Source organism: Planococcus citri, chromosome 4 (assembly GCF_950023065.1).
Source record: "Planococcus citri chromosome 4, ihPlaCitr1.1, whole genome shotgun sequence".
Taxonomy (NCBI): Eukaryota; Metazoa; Arthropoda; class Insecta; order Hemiptera; family Pseudococcidae; genus Planococcus; species Planococcus citri.
The window spans coordinates 12,877,821-12,892,423 of record NC_088680.1 but is presented as its reverse complement, the minus strand read 5'-3'; the positions used below and the strand labels follow the sequence as shown (position 1 = coordinate 12,892,423).

The window sequence follows — 14,603 nt, the reverse complement described above, 5'->3', positions numbered from 1 at the left end:
TTGAAGCGGATTGCGGTTCCAATTTTACGTTTATGACGCTTGCCGAATGTATGAAATTAGGGTTGTAAAATTCAACGTGTGCATCGTGTATTTGAATCATATGATCATAGTTCTATCAAGCTTTTCAGAATTGTACCTGTTAAAGTGCGTTATAAAAGTTGTGTATTGAATCTTCATAGAAAAAGTGTTTTTTCTATTTTTTCGTGTCTTAACTTGAAAATTTCCGATTTTCTTTTCTTGATGACATATCTACACGTCAAAAGGAATGTTTGAAAAAAAAATTGTCGAAATCGGTTCGATAGAAAAGGCTGGCGAACTCTATCAAGGTTTCTACTCGAAATTCTATTGTTTAAACACAATAGAAAACGTGTTTTTTCAATTTTTTCGGTCCTTGATTTTTAAATTTTCGACTTTTTTTCCTTGATGACATATCTACACGTCAAAAGGAACGTTTTAAAAAAAAATTCGTTGAAATCGGTTCAGTAGAAGAGGCTGGCGGACTGTCACCAGGTTTTCAACAAAATTCTTTTAATATATGAGGATTGTCAGATCAGCAACGGACAAGCTGAAAGATTTGTGCAGATTATCAAATCTGGATTGAAAACGGATAAAATCGGTTTGTTTCAAGATCGCCTAAATTTGTGTATTGTTGTCCTATTGGCGCGGCGCGCTCCTAATGTTGTGACGGGGAAATCGCCTGCCGAGATGTTATTTGGGTGAAAAATCCGTTCACAAATTTCATTGGCGTTGCCTATCTAAAAGAGCGATACCAAAGTATCTTCGAATGTAAAACAAAAATTTGATATTGGCAATTTAGTGCATTTCCGTATGTACTCTGATTCTCAAAAATGGTGAACTGGTACAATTCAAAAGAAAGCCGGGGATGTAATTTATTATATTCGTTATAACAACCAGGTCCACGAAAGGCATGTGAACCAGATCAGAAAAGCTAGTTCATCAATTCCAAATTGTCAAGACGAAACGAATTTCGAGGTTCCAGTATTCATGATTTTCAAACTGAAGAGAATTTGAGGAATGTTTCGCCCCTCACGTCTCACCAAATGCAAGGCATGTTTCACCTAATGTTTCACCAAATTTAGGACCTCGTAGGTCAAAGCGTGAAAGAAGAAAACCCGATCGTTTTTCTCCATAGGGAGGAGGATTGTAGTATTGTTCCGTTTTGTGTCGATAAAATATTAACAATTTCCTAGCACGAAGTAGTTTTATAGCGCTATCTGTACTTTTGTATATAATAATCGTGTGATTATAATTATGTGTCTGATATGTTGAAATAAATATGGAAAATGAAATAAGTTATCTTGAATTATGAACGAGTAATTTATCATTTTGACCTTAGTCAATTGTATTGTACAAAGTTTTGGGTTTTACAAACATACATTTTTGAAATGGGGGGGAGCGATTACGTTTTGTTTGAAATAATGGTCACGAGATAAAAATTACATGTAAAAAGATATCCTACACTTTGACGTGAGTTGATTTGTATTAGAATATAAGCTTGAAAACACGAGCGCCCAAGTTTTTGGTGTTCTGTGTTCAGATAATAGCCCTAGCCAAGACCTTGAAAAGTTAGGAAATTAGGTGTACTTATTGAGGTTCACTCGCAACCAAATTATTAACATATACTAGGGAGCGGAATTAAGATTTTGAAGCATTTCAATCAATCAATTTTCTCAAATAATCTCGACCTACTTTGGTAGATTACATAGCCATTCTTTGATAGTTTCCAAAAACCAAACAAATTTTGAACTGCAACTTTTCAAAAATGTTCAGAAAAGGTTTTGATGAGAGTTTTTGTTTTTCTGTCAAAATTCTGATGGCGACTTATCAATCTGGTGGAAAACTAATGAAATTGAAAGACAAAACGTCTGATTGGCTGCTACCGAAAATTATTGGTATTATAAACTCGTAAAGTTTGAAGCTGTAGCGAATTCTGTTAATTTTCGACCGGATTAACAAGGAATCTAAATATTTATGAGGTTTCAAAACAGCCTTCATAAAATGTTGCCCATTACCATGATAAGATCTAAGTCAGTGGAATGTCCTTGTTTCTAGATTTGGTAAATTGTAATGGATTATTGTTAGGTGCCTCAACTTTTTTTCTGTAAAAATTATATTTTTCGAGTTACTGCATAAATGATCTTCAGACTCGCAAAATTGTGTGTTAGAATAATATGTTTTTCCACTGTTATTTTGTCGATCATTAATTGCATCTAAAATTCAATAATGTAGTAAAAATTGAAAGTTTTGTTCTCTACAATTGAAGAGCTTTATTACAAACTGGCCTTTCTGCTGTAAAGTCCTGTACCTATTTGTGTTTTCTTTTCAAATTTGCATATTTTCAGCTCCAGAGCGCGTCAAAAAGTGAGAAACAATGGACTTAGGCCACTTTAGAATTATATGATGTTGAAAATTTTGAAAAAAAAAAAAAAAACTGAAAAAATCAGGTTTTTTGGGGGGAAAAAAATATGAATCAACAACTTGATATGTACATTTCTGAAAAAATTTCATACAAAGCACCTTCGAATTTCATTTATTAAGTATGAAAAAAAAGCAGCAGCTTATAAAATGAGTAAATTTGAAGAAAAAATTTCAAAAATCTTGAAATTTCAATTTTAATCATTAATCATATTATTTTGAATCTAAAAAAAAATCAGTAAAATTTAACCGAATAAGGTGATTATGAAAACTATTGAGAACGTTTGGTCTTCGCTTCTGTCATGAAAAAATTTCAAATTTCGCACACTTTCTAAATATTTTGGAGAAAACATATTTTTAGGTGAAACAACGCTCCTGAGCAAAAAAATTGATGCCAGGTGTTGGGATAACTTCTATAGATGGTAACCGACCTGTACCACCAGATGACGCTGTTAACTCAAAAATTAAAAAAATGGACTTAGGTCAGTTTGGAATGAAGCCCTTGAATTTTAGCAGCTGTGAACCCCAAGGCGCAGTTAAACCAGCAGTGGTTCGAGCTGGAAAGCCACATAAAGGAGCCATATAACACCACTCATCCGAAGACTGAACCAAAAGTACTGAAGCACTGGTTTACAGAGGAAACAACGGGGACAATAGAAGAGAATAGAATGCTGTCAAAGACTGTAGAACACGACAGGTAACCGAAAATTCTGTCTCAGTGCATAACCAAGTTGTGTAGATGGGATAAAAATGCCCACATCTCATCAACATGTGAGGAAATCGAGTCACACACTGAGAAGAATGAGACCAGGTTGCTCTTTGAGAAAATCTAGTCAATCGCCAGGGAATTCAAAGCCAGCAAGCAGATCATTCGAGATGAAGAGGGTGAAGTTGAGACCAATGCAGAAGAGGTTGCAGAAATTATGGAAAAAGTACTGTGAGAAGCTATACGCTGAGGAAGAGGAGCAACCTGATGACCCTAGGTTCAACGTCATGCAGAAAAAGGAGCCATAGATCCTACTTGATGAGGTCATCAATGCCATCAAGTACTTGAAAAAAAAACAAGTGCACCGACCAGATAAGATAGGTGAGCTAGTGCATAAAAGAAGTACATATGATGAATTGAAAAATATTTCAGTTATAGAGGTTAGGGTGGTTCATGTAACATTTTTTTTTGAAATCATAAGGTCTTACCCCCTAATTTTGTTCCTTTTGATAAAGAAATGACACCATAAAAATTTTGTTGAAAAATAATAATACATATTTAGAGGTCGCGCACAAGCGTTGAACGTTGAGCACTGTGCTATGGCTAGGTTTCGTCGATTACAAGAAAGCGTTTGACTGCGTACAATAGCGAAAGCTACAGAAAATTCTACTCAAAATGGGCACACCAATACATCTGGCATGGCTGATGAAACATTTGTATGAGGGTAGTAGGGCAAATTTCAGAATCAACAGAGAAATTCAACCCAGAGAGAGGCGTATGACAAGGCTGCATTATATCCCCACTCCTGTTCAACCTATATGGAGAATTTATAATTTGTGGGACACTGCAGCTAATTTTAGCAGAAAGCGCCAATGACAATGGCTCAGGTGAATGTCAAATCAGAGGCGTTCAAATGTCAAATCAGCACGACGTGCACAATCCTCATCGCCTCAAGTCTAGATAATATGGTCAGTTTTCTGAAATGTCAGGAAGATGTTTCAGTAAAATATGGCTTGCTGATAATTAAAGCAAAGACGAAGATCATGATTGTGAATCAGCAGTGGTGAATCAATTTGTGTACCTGGGATCCATTGTTGATAACAAAAGCGGCAGTGAAGCTGAGATAAAACACAGAGCGCAAGTCACACGAAGCGCCATGTCTCGCCTAAAGAAGATATGATCAGATGCAGCAATGAGCAAAACTTTGAAGATAAGGGGCTTGTAAATGCTCTGGTTTTCACAGTTTTTCTCTATACGTCAGAAACCTGGACAGTTCGAGAAAGAGATAAGAGAAAAATTGACCCGCTGAAAATGTGGTGCTGGAGAAAAATGCCTCACAAGGGAATCTCTTGAGGTGTCACGCTACGATTTGAACGGGACCGCGATTTTTGGAAAGAGCATAGTCTAAAACCCCCAAAAACAAATTTTCAGCTGCCCAAGTGCATTTTTCGATTTTTGGCGGATTTTTGAAAATTCAAAATTGACTCTTTTTGGGAATTTAGTTAGGTATGTGTTTTTTTTTTTTTTTTTTTTTTTTTGAAAGTACGTACTTGATCAGTAAAAATGGTCAAAATAGGTCCCAAAACCAGTAGGTATTAATTACCCAAATCCAAATTTTACTATTTCCAGCCATTCTGGAGCCTCCAGCGCAGTTTTTCAATTTCTCCAGAGTTTTGAATTTGCTCCAGAAGGCGTGAATATGCAGTTGGGCAGCTAAAAATCGAGTTGTGTATTATATTCGACCTGTTTAACGAGTTTACCTACATTTGAGCCGATTTCGGGAGTGACACCTCAAGTACCTATTGAAATCAGGTTGATGAGGATTTTGCACAAATTTTGCCTGCAAGAGGAAAAAAAATTGGTAGTCGAGTTCTTACTGGATTTTCGCAAGTAATTCTACACTATTACCAGCCCACTTGAATTTTAGCTCATACGAGTAGAATTTCATTGTATGTGCGATGATGCTGTTGAAAGAATTATATGATTTTTTTGACTTCGGTTTTGTAATTAAGTGTTTGCATATGATATTTTTAACAGACTGTGGGTTTACACCACGGTGTTTTCTTCTCATCACATGGTACTTTAATATTGTACATGGTAAACGGGACACAATCCATTTCAAAAAATCGCACAGACACCAGCTCGTATTCCACGTCGTGCAATCCTGTTTCGGATTCGTGTTCTCTGAGTTGATATCTCGCATCACTAGCACAACGAATGTGATCTCTAGGACGGCTCGGCGAATGAATCCACCTGAAAAAAATATTTTCCAAGTGAGAACGAACTGGGAGAATAAAATCTCAATTTGGGCGTCCAATATGGTAATTGACGTTGAATTATGGATTACTTGAACGTATCGTTTACTCCTGTGCTGAGATTAATTGGGCGAGTTTTTACTACAGAATGGTTACTCAAGCGATAGCCGAAATTCTTATCCTCTCCTCCCCATCCCCAGAAATGATTACCGAATCCGTTCACACGAATGTATTGTTCGCTGAATTATAGGGGAAAGAAAAAAATGTTTAAATTGAACAGAAATCAGTTCAAAAATTTCGGTCAAGTAGTCATTGCTAAGGATTGCAGTATCACCATGCGAATGACTCGGCATCCGGTAGGGAGGGATATACCGGGAAGAAAATGTCAAAATTAGGATACATGGACTGAAAAGTTTATTGAAAAGAAATGGATAAGTATGGAGAATTGACCGATATGCTGATTTTTTTTAATAAAATAAGTATGTAGAATATTCCCAAATATCTACTTACATTGATATTAATAAAATTCCACCAATATAAATCTGAGGATCGTATTCATCTCCGGTTTGATTATAGTCAACTCTCTTCACATGAAAAGCAACGTCCCCTCGGTAAGCGTAAGAAATTTCGTCATTCAAAGGTAATAAATCTATGTCGTGAAGAGCCAAGTAATCACAGTCCTGGTAATCCTCTGTAATGAATTTAACCCCGGCGTTGAAGATGACTCCTTTATTGAACCGATTCCCATCTGTAACCTGCGGTAATCGTATATTGATAATTGAAATTCTATCCAATTACTTATATTTTATAGTGTGAAAAGTTAGTAGGTAGGTATCATATTTGCGCTAGAATATTTACCTGGTTAACAACGACGAAATGAAAGCGGATCTTCTGACGATTCAAAAAGGCGTTCATATGAGGTATAAATTCGAGTAGTTCTTCGAAAACATTTCGAAATGGCACCAGTACACATAGAGTGTGTTCAGGCGGTTCTGCATCAGTTATTTCTGGCAGTGGTGGCAGAAGTAGCGTATTCAAGCCTGGAATCCAATATTGGAATTTTTACAAATTATATAAATTAGCTAATTATAAGTATAAGAATTTGGGACAAAAAGTTCACCTTTTCTCGTATACAGGAAATACACAACGAATAAAACGATACAAGTTAAAATCAAAACGTTGTTTTTTTTAATTTTCATATTAATATTCAACTCAAGTCATTTAACAAAATAGACCGTTTTATTTTCAAAATGCTTGATATATTGGCACAATATGTTCGCACAAAGTTACTAACTTATTTCAAAATACCTGCCACTGGTGATATCCCTTGCAATGACGTACTCCAATCGTGTTAATTAGAACGAACTTGATCAGTTTAATAGGTACCGAAATTGTGCTTTTTTTGATAATGAAAATACTTACGTTTTATGTTTCTATGTTGGTCAGTTAAATAGTCTTGAAATATCGAGGTCGCACCTATTCAGCAGAACACATACCTAATTTTTTGTTCGAATGTTGAAGAAAGTTGATAATTTTCGTTTCAAACATTCTGCCAGTGTATGTGTCTAGCATTTTTAACAGAAAATCAAAAATTTATATTAGAACTTTTTTTGAGCACTTTTGAAGAATATTGTATCCGAAATTGATTAATTTGTCCAGTACCTAGTTAGCCCTATGATAGTTATTAGAAATCAGCCAAATTTCTTCCTGAAATTTTTTAAAATAACGTTATAAAGAAAGTTTTGAAAAAAGTTTTTGATTTTTTTGGCGTTTTAACCCATTTTGATTGGTCGCGTGACACGTTTCCCGAGAATCCCACTCATAACCCAATTTATTTTCAAAATTTTAGTACCTAATCGAAAATACCTTTTTTCAAAAATTTTAATAGATAAATTGTCCGAGTCTTGCTTTCTGCCGAAAGTTGCAGAAAGTCTCGCCGTTTATGAAATTTGCCTAAAAGTCTCGTTTCTTGCCAAGAACTACTACGTATATTGTCTTGTTTGTCAAAAATTTTTATATACCTATTCTCACCTTTTTATTTTGTGAAAAGCTGGCTAAAATGTTTTTTTTTTTTTTGCAGAAAATTCTGAAAAAATCTTTATTGAAAAAAATTTGCTAGAAATCGTCATTTTTGTTGCCAATAATTACCAAAAAGTCTTACTCTCTGCCCAAAAAGTAAGAAATTCTCGTTTATTTATTTTCTTCCTTGAATTTCCAAAATTTAACTTTTTTGTTGGAAATTAGAAAAAATAAGTATACATATCTTGCCAAACAGCTTTGCCTATTACTAAAATTGTAATCGCAAGGATCAGTGAAAATGTGAATTTTGAAAAATTGGATTAAAAGTTTCGTAATTTGTACCTAGAACTGTAGATGGTGTAAACTTGAAAATTGATTTGAACTTGTTTGTTATGAAGAAAATGCCAAACTCAGGAAATCAATCATTTAAAATTCTGTAATTTTAGAAACAACACAAAAACACAGAATTTACATTGAATTTTAGTAATTTGGAAAATTTGCAAACTATGAAAAGCAATTATGTATAATTTAGAGGGAATTCAGAAAATTTATTTTAAATTTTGTGATTTAAAGACAATGGGAATTCTGAAAAATGATTTCTCAGAGGCAATGGAAATTCAAATTGATTTGAAATCTTGCAGCCTACATACAAAAACAAAAATATCATTTGAAATTTTGTAAATTTTAAAATGATGCTAACCAAAGACAAAAAACTGTTAATTTTTCAATTCGGCAATACAAGCACAGAAATTATTCTGAAAATTTGTACCTAATTTGTAAAATATTAAAACTCCGAAAAACAATTTTCAAGTACACTAGGGGGCTACGCCCCCTGGCCGCTTCGCGGCCCAACCCCCATGCGAGTTCCAAGGGCGAAACCCCCTAAATACTAAGCATGAAATTTTTAAAAAAATAGTAATCCAAAAAACGCACTTTTCATGTAATAAAAATTTTGCAAAAAAGAATTGGAAAAGTAATTTCCTCTTCCTAAAAATTACCTAAAAATCTCGTTTTTTGCATAAAAAATATCAATGACTAAAATTTTTGAATTTTTCTACCTACACTCCTACAGCTTTTGAAATGGGCATTATTTCTGAAGATTCCTTCATTTTGGTCTCTGAATTAAGAAAATTTTGTAGTAAATTGTTTGTGATTTTCCCTACCACTAAATCTTATCGATGCTTCTCCCCCTCCCCCTTTAAAAATAGGGTTTTCAACTGAAGTGTACGTTGCTTCCATTAAAAATTATTTTCGAATCCAAAATTCCACTTTTCTGGAATCAAAACTTGAAACCACTGAAAGCTAAAGCTCATACGTAAGCATACTCCACCTACAAACTTGCCCATTATTTTAGCGGTTAAAAAATCAATATTTTGCCCAATAATAATCAAAAATTCGTGCTTTCCTTCATAAACAGTCAGTTTCGCTTTTCGCTTAAAATTGTAAAAATTCTCAGTGTTTTTTTACAAAAAATTCTCAGTTTTTTACAAAAATTTTCAAAAAGTTTTATTTTTTTCAAAAAAATTGTCCAAAAGTCTTCCCTCACCCCCAAACCCCCTGAATACTATCTTTGTGAGAAATACCTATTTTGGTAAGAAAAGATACTTTGGCAATTTCTGGCAAAATACTTACCCAAGCTTGGCTTTTAGTTAATTTTGAAGAAAAAAAATTTGAAAGTTGAAATTAGATAATTTGGCAATTTCTGGCAAAATACTTACCATCCAAGCTTGGCTTTTAGTTAATTTTGAAGAAAAAAAATTTGAAAGTTGAAATTAGATAATTTTAGTAAAAATGAACAATTTTTTTAGAATTAGAAATTAAGTACACCTTTTCGGAATTTTATTCCAAAAAGTGAGATTTTTCACATTGAAACTTATGGCAATTTTACGTTGAAAATCGTGACTTTTCAACTGCAAAAAAGCTAGAATTTTCAGCAAATAAAACTTTTTGAAAATTTTTGTAAAAAACCGATAATTTTTTGTAAAAAAAACACAGAGAATTTTTACAATTTTAAGCGAAAAGCGAAACTGACTGTTTATGAAGGAAAGCATGAATTTTTGATTATTATTGGGCAAAATATTGATTTTTAACCACTAAAATAATGGGCAAGTTTGCAGGGGGAGTACGCTTACGTATGAGCTTTAGCTTTCAGTAGTTTCTAGCTATGATTCTAGAAAAGTGGAATTTTGGATTATAAAATAATTTTTAATGGAAGCAACGTACGTCGTACACTTCAGTTCAAAGCCCTATTTTTAAAGGGGGAGGGGGAGAAGCATCAATAAGATTTAGTGGTAGGCGATTTACTACAAAGTTTTCTTAATTCAGAGACCAAAATGAAGGAATCATCAGAAATAATGCCCATTTCAAAAGCTGTAGGAGTGTAGGTAGAAAAATTCAAAAATTTAGGTAATTTTTAGGAAGAGAAATGAATTACTTTTCCAATTTTTTTTTGCAAAATTTTTTGCACGTGAAAAGTTTGTTTTTTGGATTACTATCTTTTTTTTAAATCTAAAAACCCCTATTTCGATACCTACATTGAATTTTTCGAAAGTGCACGTTTTGCACCCTCTCCCCAAATTGAGGGTTCATTTAGAAATTCTGTTTGGATGGTTCATTTTGAGGTTACAGTGAATATAAAATGCTAAAATCAACTTCATCGACCCTATAAAGCCCTATTTTGAAATCCATGTTGAATAAAATGCCTAGCAAATTAAAATATTCGGCCAAAGATCGAAGATAAAATTGTTCAAAAAATGCATTTTTTAAATTTTTTGTGCTCAGACTAAATAATTTTGAATTCTAAATGTTTCATAACACATCTACATGTGATAAGGAACATTTTTAAAAAAAATTGAGCAAAATCGGTTCAGTAGGAGAGGCTGGCGGATTGTCACCAGGTTTTTCACGTTTTCGACAACTTAAACATCTTTTAATATATATGATGATGATGATTAGAGGCAATGAGAGTTCCAAAAATATTATCATTTATCATCACTGTGGCTGTCTGGTTTGTTATGTTATTATTGCTTTATCATAAAGGAAAAAAAACAGGACTTTTGTGGCAAACTTGGAAGCAAAAATAGGATTTTTCAAGTAGGTAGGGTAAATGTGCCGCTTCCTAAGATTGCGCAGTGACGATTTCTCAGAACCAGTGAGAGTTACAACATTTGATACCGCCTTTACTTGAAAAAAAAAATCAAAATGACCATACCTAACAATTTTTGGTGGTGGTAGCACCAAGTGTTGCCAACTGACGAGCAAAAAACTTTTTTTTCAAAATTTTTTATAATTTTTCCAATAAAAGTGGCACGCGACAATTTTTATGGAAATGGCAGTAGAAATCTAAATAAGCTATTTTTAGATTCGTCATTGTCTGGGGATTATAACAAGCACATATTTCAAGTGTTTTCTGCTTTAATTAGGTTTCAATTTTTCAATTTTTTAAAAAACACCCCTGTGCCTAAGATTGCGATTTTTATTTTTTGCTACTTTTCTAGACTAATAATGATACTTTTTGAAATTTTCATTAAGAATTCAATTCATTTGAATGAAATGACACCTTATATATGTATATCGAGTTTACTCCTTGTCAAAAGCTAGGGAGAAATGGGTGTAATGCTGGAAATTCCAGATATGAGCGCATTTCCAGTGTGGTTCACTCAGAAGTTTCAAATCCACGTTCGTGTGAGACATTTTGTTTGCTTTCATCATAAATTAAACAATATTGACGAATTTCTATGTTTTTCACTGGTGCACAATCTTAGGAAGGCATATTCCTAAGTTTGCGCATTTGACTTTTTTTAGTTTTTGGTCAAAATATCAAAAACTAAATCGATTAAAAATTTTATTTCTGGTGCAAATCATAGCCAAATGTTTGAAGAACCTTCTGTACAAATTTCAATATTCTAGCTCCTTTTCATAAAAAGTAGTGACTGTTTGAAAATTAGGTGCGCAAACTTAGGCACATTTACCCTAAGCGGGGCAAAAATCAATGCTTTTTATACGTTTTTGAAAATAAAGTACAAACTCATCAATTTGGGCAAGAATTACAACCATTTGACTATTTTGTCAAAAAACTACTTCCTGAGAATTTTGATGGAAAAACATTACAACTTCTCTTCAACTCGCCAAAAATTGACACTGTCTGACAATCGCGGCAAAAATGGACTTTTCTCGACTATTTCGCCAAAAATTGAGTTGACGCATTTTGACATCCCTCTTCCCACACCCCCAAAAATGACACTTTTCAACAACTTTTCCAAAAGTCAACACTTTTTAACTTCAGTAAGTCAATGAACCGGCTTTCAAAAAATTCATATATCACGTTTTTGTCGCCTTAGTGTGTAGAATACATTGCGCTAATGAAAAACAGTTTAAATTTTTTGACCAAACCAGTTTTTCTATTTGTGGAAACCTGGAGCATGGGTCTGACATTTTCAAGGTCGTTTTTTGGAAACCCTTATTTTTCCCTACTCAACGCCGCTTCATTCATCTCACTAGCTCTTTCCACTTGAAAATAAATGCCACTGGGCACTACTTTTGGTTCATATTGAATATTCATATTTTTAGGAAGTATAATGTACCTATTGTAGAAATAGCTGTTTTCAAAAAATCGAGAAACAATCTAGTGTGATGAAAATGCACAAGATACAAAGATAGAAGATGAAATTAGAGAAACAGAAAACAGAATATCAATTAAAGAGCTACTAGAAGCTTTGAAAACAGCAAAAAATGCAAAAGCTCCAGGAGAAGATGGCATAGGTACCAACAGAATTGTACATACAAATACGCAAGTGGTGAATTTAAAAGAAGACTGCTGGAATTCCTAAATATGATGTACCAAGAAGAAAATGTACCTGAAGAATTCAAAACAGCGATTGTAATACCACTGTTCAAGAAAGGCGCTATGTCAAACCTGAAAAACTGCTGAGGAGTAAGTCTACTCAACACCTGCTACAAGATATATGCGAAAATACGGGTGAAACGCCTGGCAGAGCATGCAGAAGAAAAGATGTCAGAAAATCAAAACGGATTTAGAAAAGGAAGATCATGCACTGACGTAACTACTGATGGAAAAAAGGATTGAATACAACCTAGAAATACACATGTGCTTTACTGCTTTATAGATCTGGAAAAAGCATATGATAGGGTCAATAAAAAAAACTGTTTGAAGTCCTAAAAGATGAAGTGATAACATATAAAATGCAAAAGGTAATAAACAGCATATATAAGAACACTAGAATAAGAGTACAAATTGGAAATAAACTCTCAAAACAAGCAAAAATAAACAGAGGAGTTTGCCATGAATGACCACTGTCTTGTGTTTTATTCAACATGCATGGATCACATGGTAAAATAATGGCAGAAAAGGAAGTCGAAAGGAATAAAAACTGTCGAGAGAATAGAATTCTCACAAGCAAATGATTGTTGGATACACAAAAATCATCGCATTTCATTGTTTTATTAACAACTTCATATAACAACACTTAAGACTATGATCACAGACCAGTGATGGTTAGTTACTGGTAATTTATAATTGGGTAACTTTGTGAGAACAGATATTATTAGGGTTATAGATATAACTTGTGGCGAATTGACTTTGCACATAACAGTTATAGATCGAGAATATACTGACTGCAGTAATTCTATGATTCAATCCCTGAAATTGATTTTCCTTGTCACATTCACAGTTGCATACACATTAACTCGAACTTCACAATTTAACTAATAATAATAATTATAAACTCATTGTCAGAACGATCAACTATTTGACTTTAAGATAAGTAACAATTTATATAGATCACGTTGACTAATGAAAGCACTCAGAGAATGAACTCTTTAACGTTACGACATTGACTGCTACAATTAACACTTCAACTATGAATACATGAGGATGTGTCGACCCAACCTTAAGTACTGTCAGGTACATCTCCCAGCATCCAGGTATGAGATACCCTGAAGCTGGAAGATGACCCAGTGTTACCAACATTGACTCTCCATATTACTCCGGATAAGTACATAGGCATGGTAGTAGGATCACAACTTACTGGTAAGTTACCAGTAATTTAAGTAACTTATAAAGTTTCACCAAAATGGTTCAGAAGATCAGAATTGAGATGATGGTTATCTTAAAATCATCCAAAACTCCCAACAACTAACAGAAATGGCTAAGGACTTGAGCAGATTTCCCAATTCTGCTCACTTGGGCTAGGGCAGAATAAAAATTTCTGCCCTTCCCACTCATTCTTCAAAAAATTCCTAATCTCAGCGCACCCCAATAATAATTTTCAAAAAGAAATAATTGAAGAGTGCTATTCCAAAACTCGCTTTGCCCATTTTCACAACTTTTCAGGAAAGAGGAAAAACAGTTTCCCTTCAAACAGGTAAATTGGCTTTTTAGGCAAGTTTAGCACTTTATTTGGGCAGATTTATGATGTAGGAGTGTAGGTATACGCTTCATCCACTAAATACTACTGAAAAAATCAATTTTTTTTCATTATTCCTTCACTTTTAAAAATGAAAAAATTAAAATGAGAGGCCTTTTCGCGATATTGGTCCTTGTGGTGATTCGATGTTTTTTTTTATTGGTGATTCCGACTTACTTTTTCACGAGAAATCGAATGGTGCAATCAGATTTCGCCTATCTCATCAACTTCTCGTTTTAAAAATTACTTGAACATGAATACTCAAAAACTCACATTTTTGGGAAATTGAAAAACAAAGTTTTTGTTTGTTTTTGATTTTAAAAAAAATAAATAAAAAAAGGTCGATGGAAAAATTATTTTATTGTTGTTACCTATGTAAAATTTCATGGGGAATCCGAATTTTTCGGTATTTTTTTGCAGGGTAGTCTGTAACGTTGTGTAAATTCGACTGTTCACCACAAGGTCCCTTTTCTAAATCACGGATATCAGGAGATGATGAACGAATTTCGTCAAAATTTCCCATCCAACCTATGCGCAAGACAACACTGCACTCGAAAATCAAAAAAAAAAAAATCGAAAAAATCGAAGTGATTCGATGTTTTTTCTCTCCTGAAAAAATCGAAATATCACTACAAGGACCCTTATCGCAAAACCCCTCGCAAATGAATTTAAAAAAACAAATAAAATGCTTGATTTTGAATTTTTGATTATTGATTTTGCTCAATTTCTGGAATTCCGTCACTTCTTTAGCAATTTTTTCAC

The 14,603-nt window shown here is 33.6% G+C and overlaps 1 protein-coding gene across 2 annotated transcripts; it reads right to left on the bottom strand.

The window, feature by feature from the left end:
• Window positions 1-2,574: 2,574 nt before the first annotated feature.
• On the bottom strand, window positions 2,575-7,874 carry LOC135844774 (beta-1,4-galactosyltransferase 7-like). 2 transcript variants are annotated; one of them, XM_065363119.1, is made up of 5 exons: window positions 6,518-7,872; window positions 6,256-6,437; window positions 5,908-6,152; window positions 5,490-5,636; window positions 2,575-5,395 (listed from the first exon to the last, which is right to left on the bottom strand). In XM_065363119.1, exons 1-5 carry the CDS (start codon window positions 6,594-6,596, stop codon window positions 5,173-5,175), a joined length of 876 nt encoding a protein of 291 aa, XP_065219191.1. In that variant the 5' UTR covers window positions 6,597-7,872; the 3' UTR covers window positions 2,575-5,172. The 2 variants fall into 2 exon arrangements, with proteins under 2 accessions (XP_065219191.1, XP_065219192.1); XM_065363120.1 differs by lacking the exon at window positions 5,490-5,636 and having other exon boundaries at window positions 6,518-7,874.
• Between the last annotated feature and the right edge of the window lie 6,729 nt (window positions 7,875-14,603).

Excerpts from the sequence above, each read along its gene's own strand:
- LOC135844774 (XM_065363119.1), bottom strand. The coding sequence starts at position 6,596 with ATGAAAATTAAAAAAAACAACGTTTTGATTTTAACTTGTATCGTTTTA. Across the intron at positions 6,153-6,255 it reads ATTTCGTCGTTGTTAACCAG|GTTACAGATGGGAATCGGTT; the intron begins GTAAATATTCTA and ends CGATTACCGCAG. Across the intron at positions 5,396-5,489 it reads GGAGTAAACGATACGTTCAA|GTGGATTCATTCGCCGAGCC; the intron begins GTAATCCATAAT and ends TATTTTTTTCAG.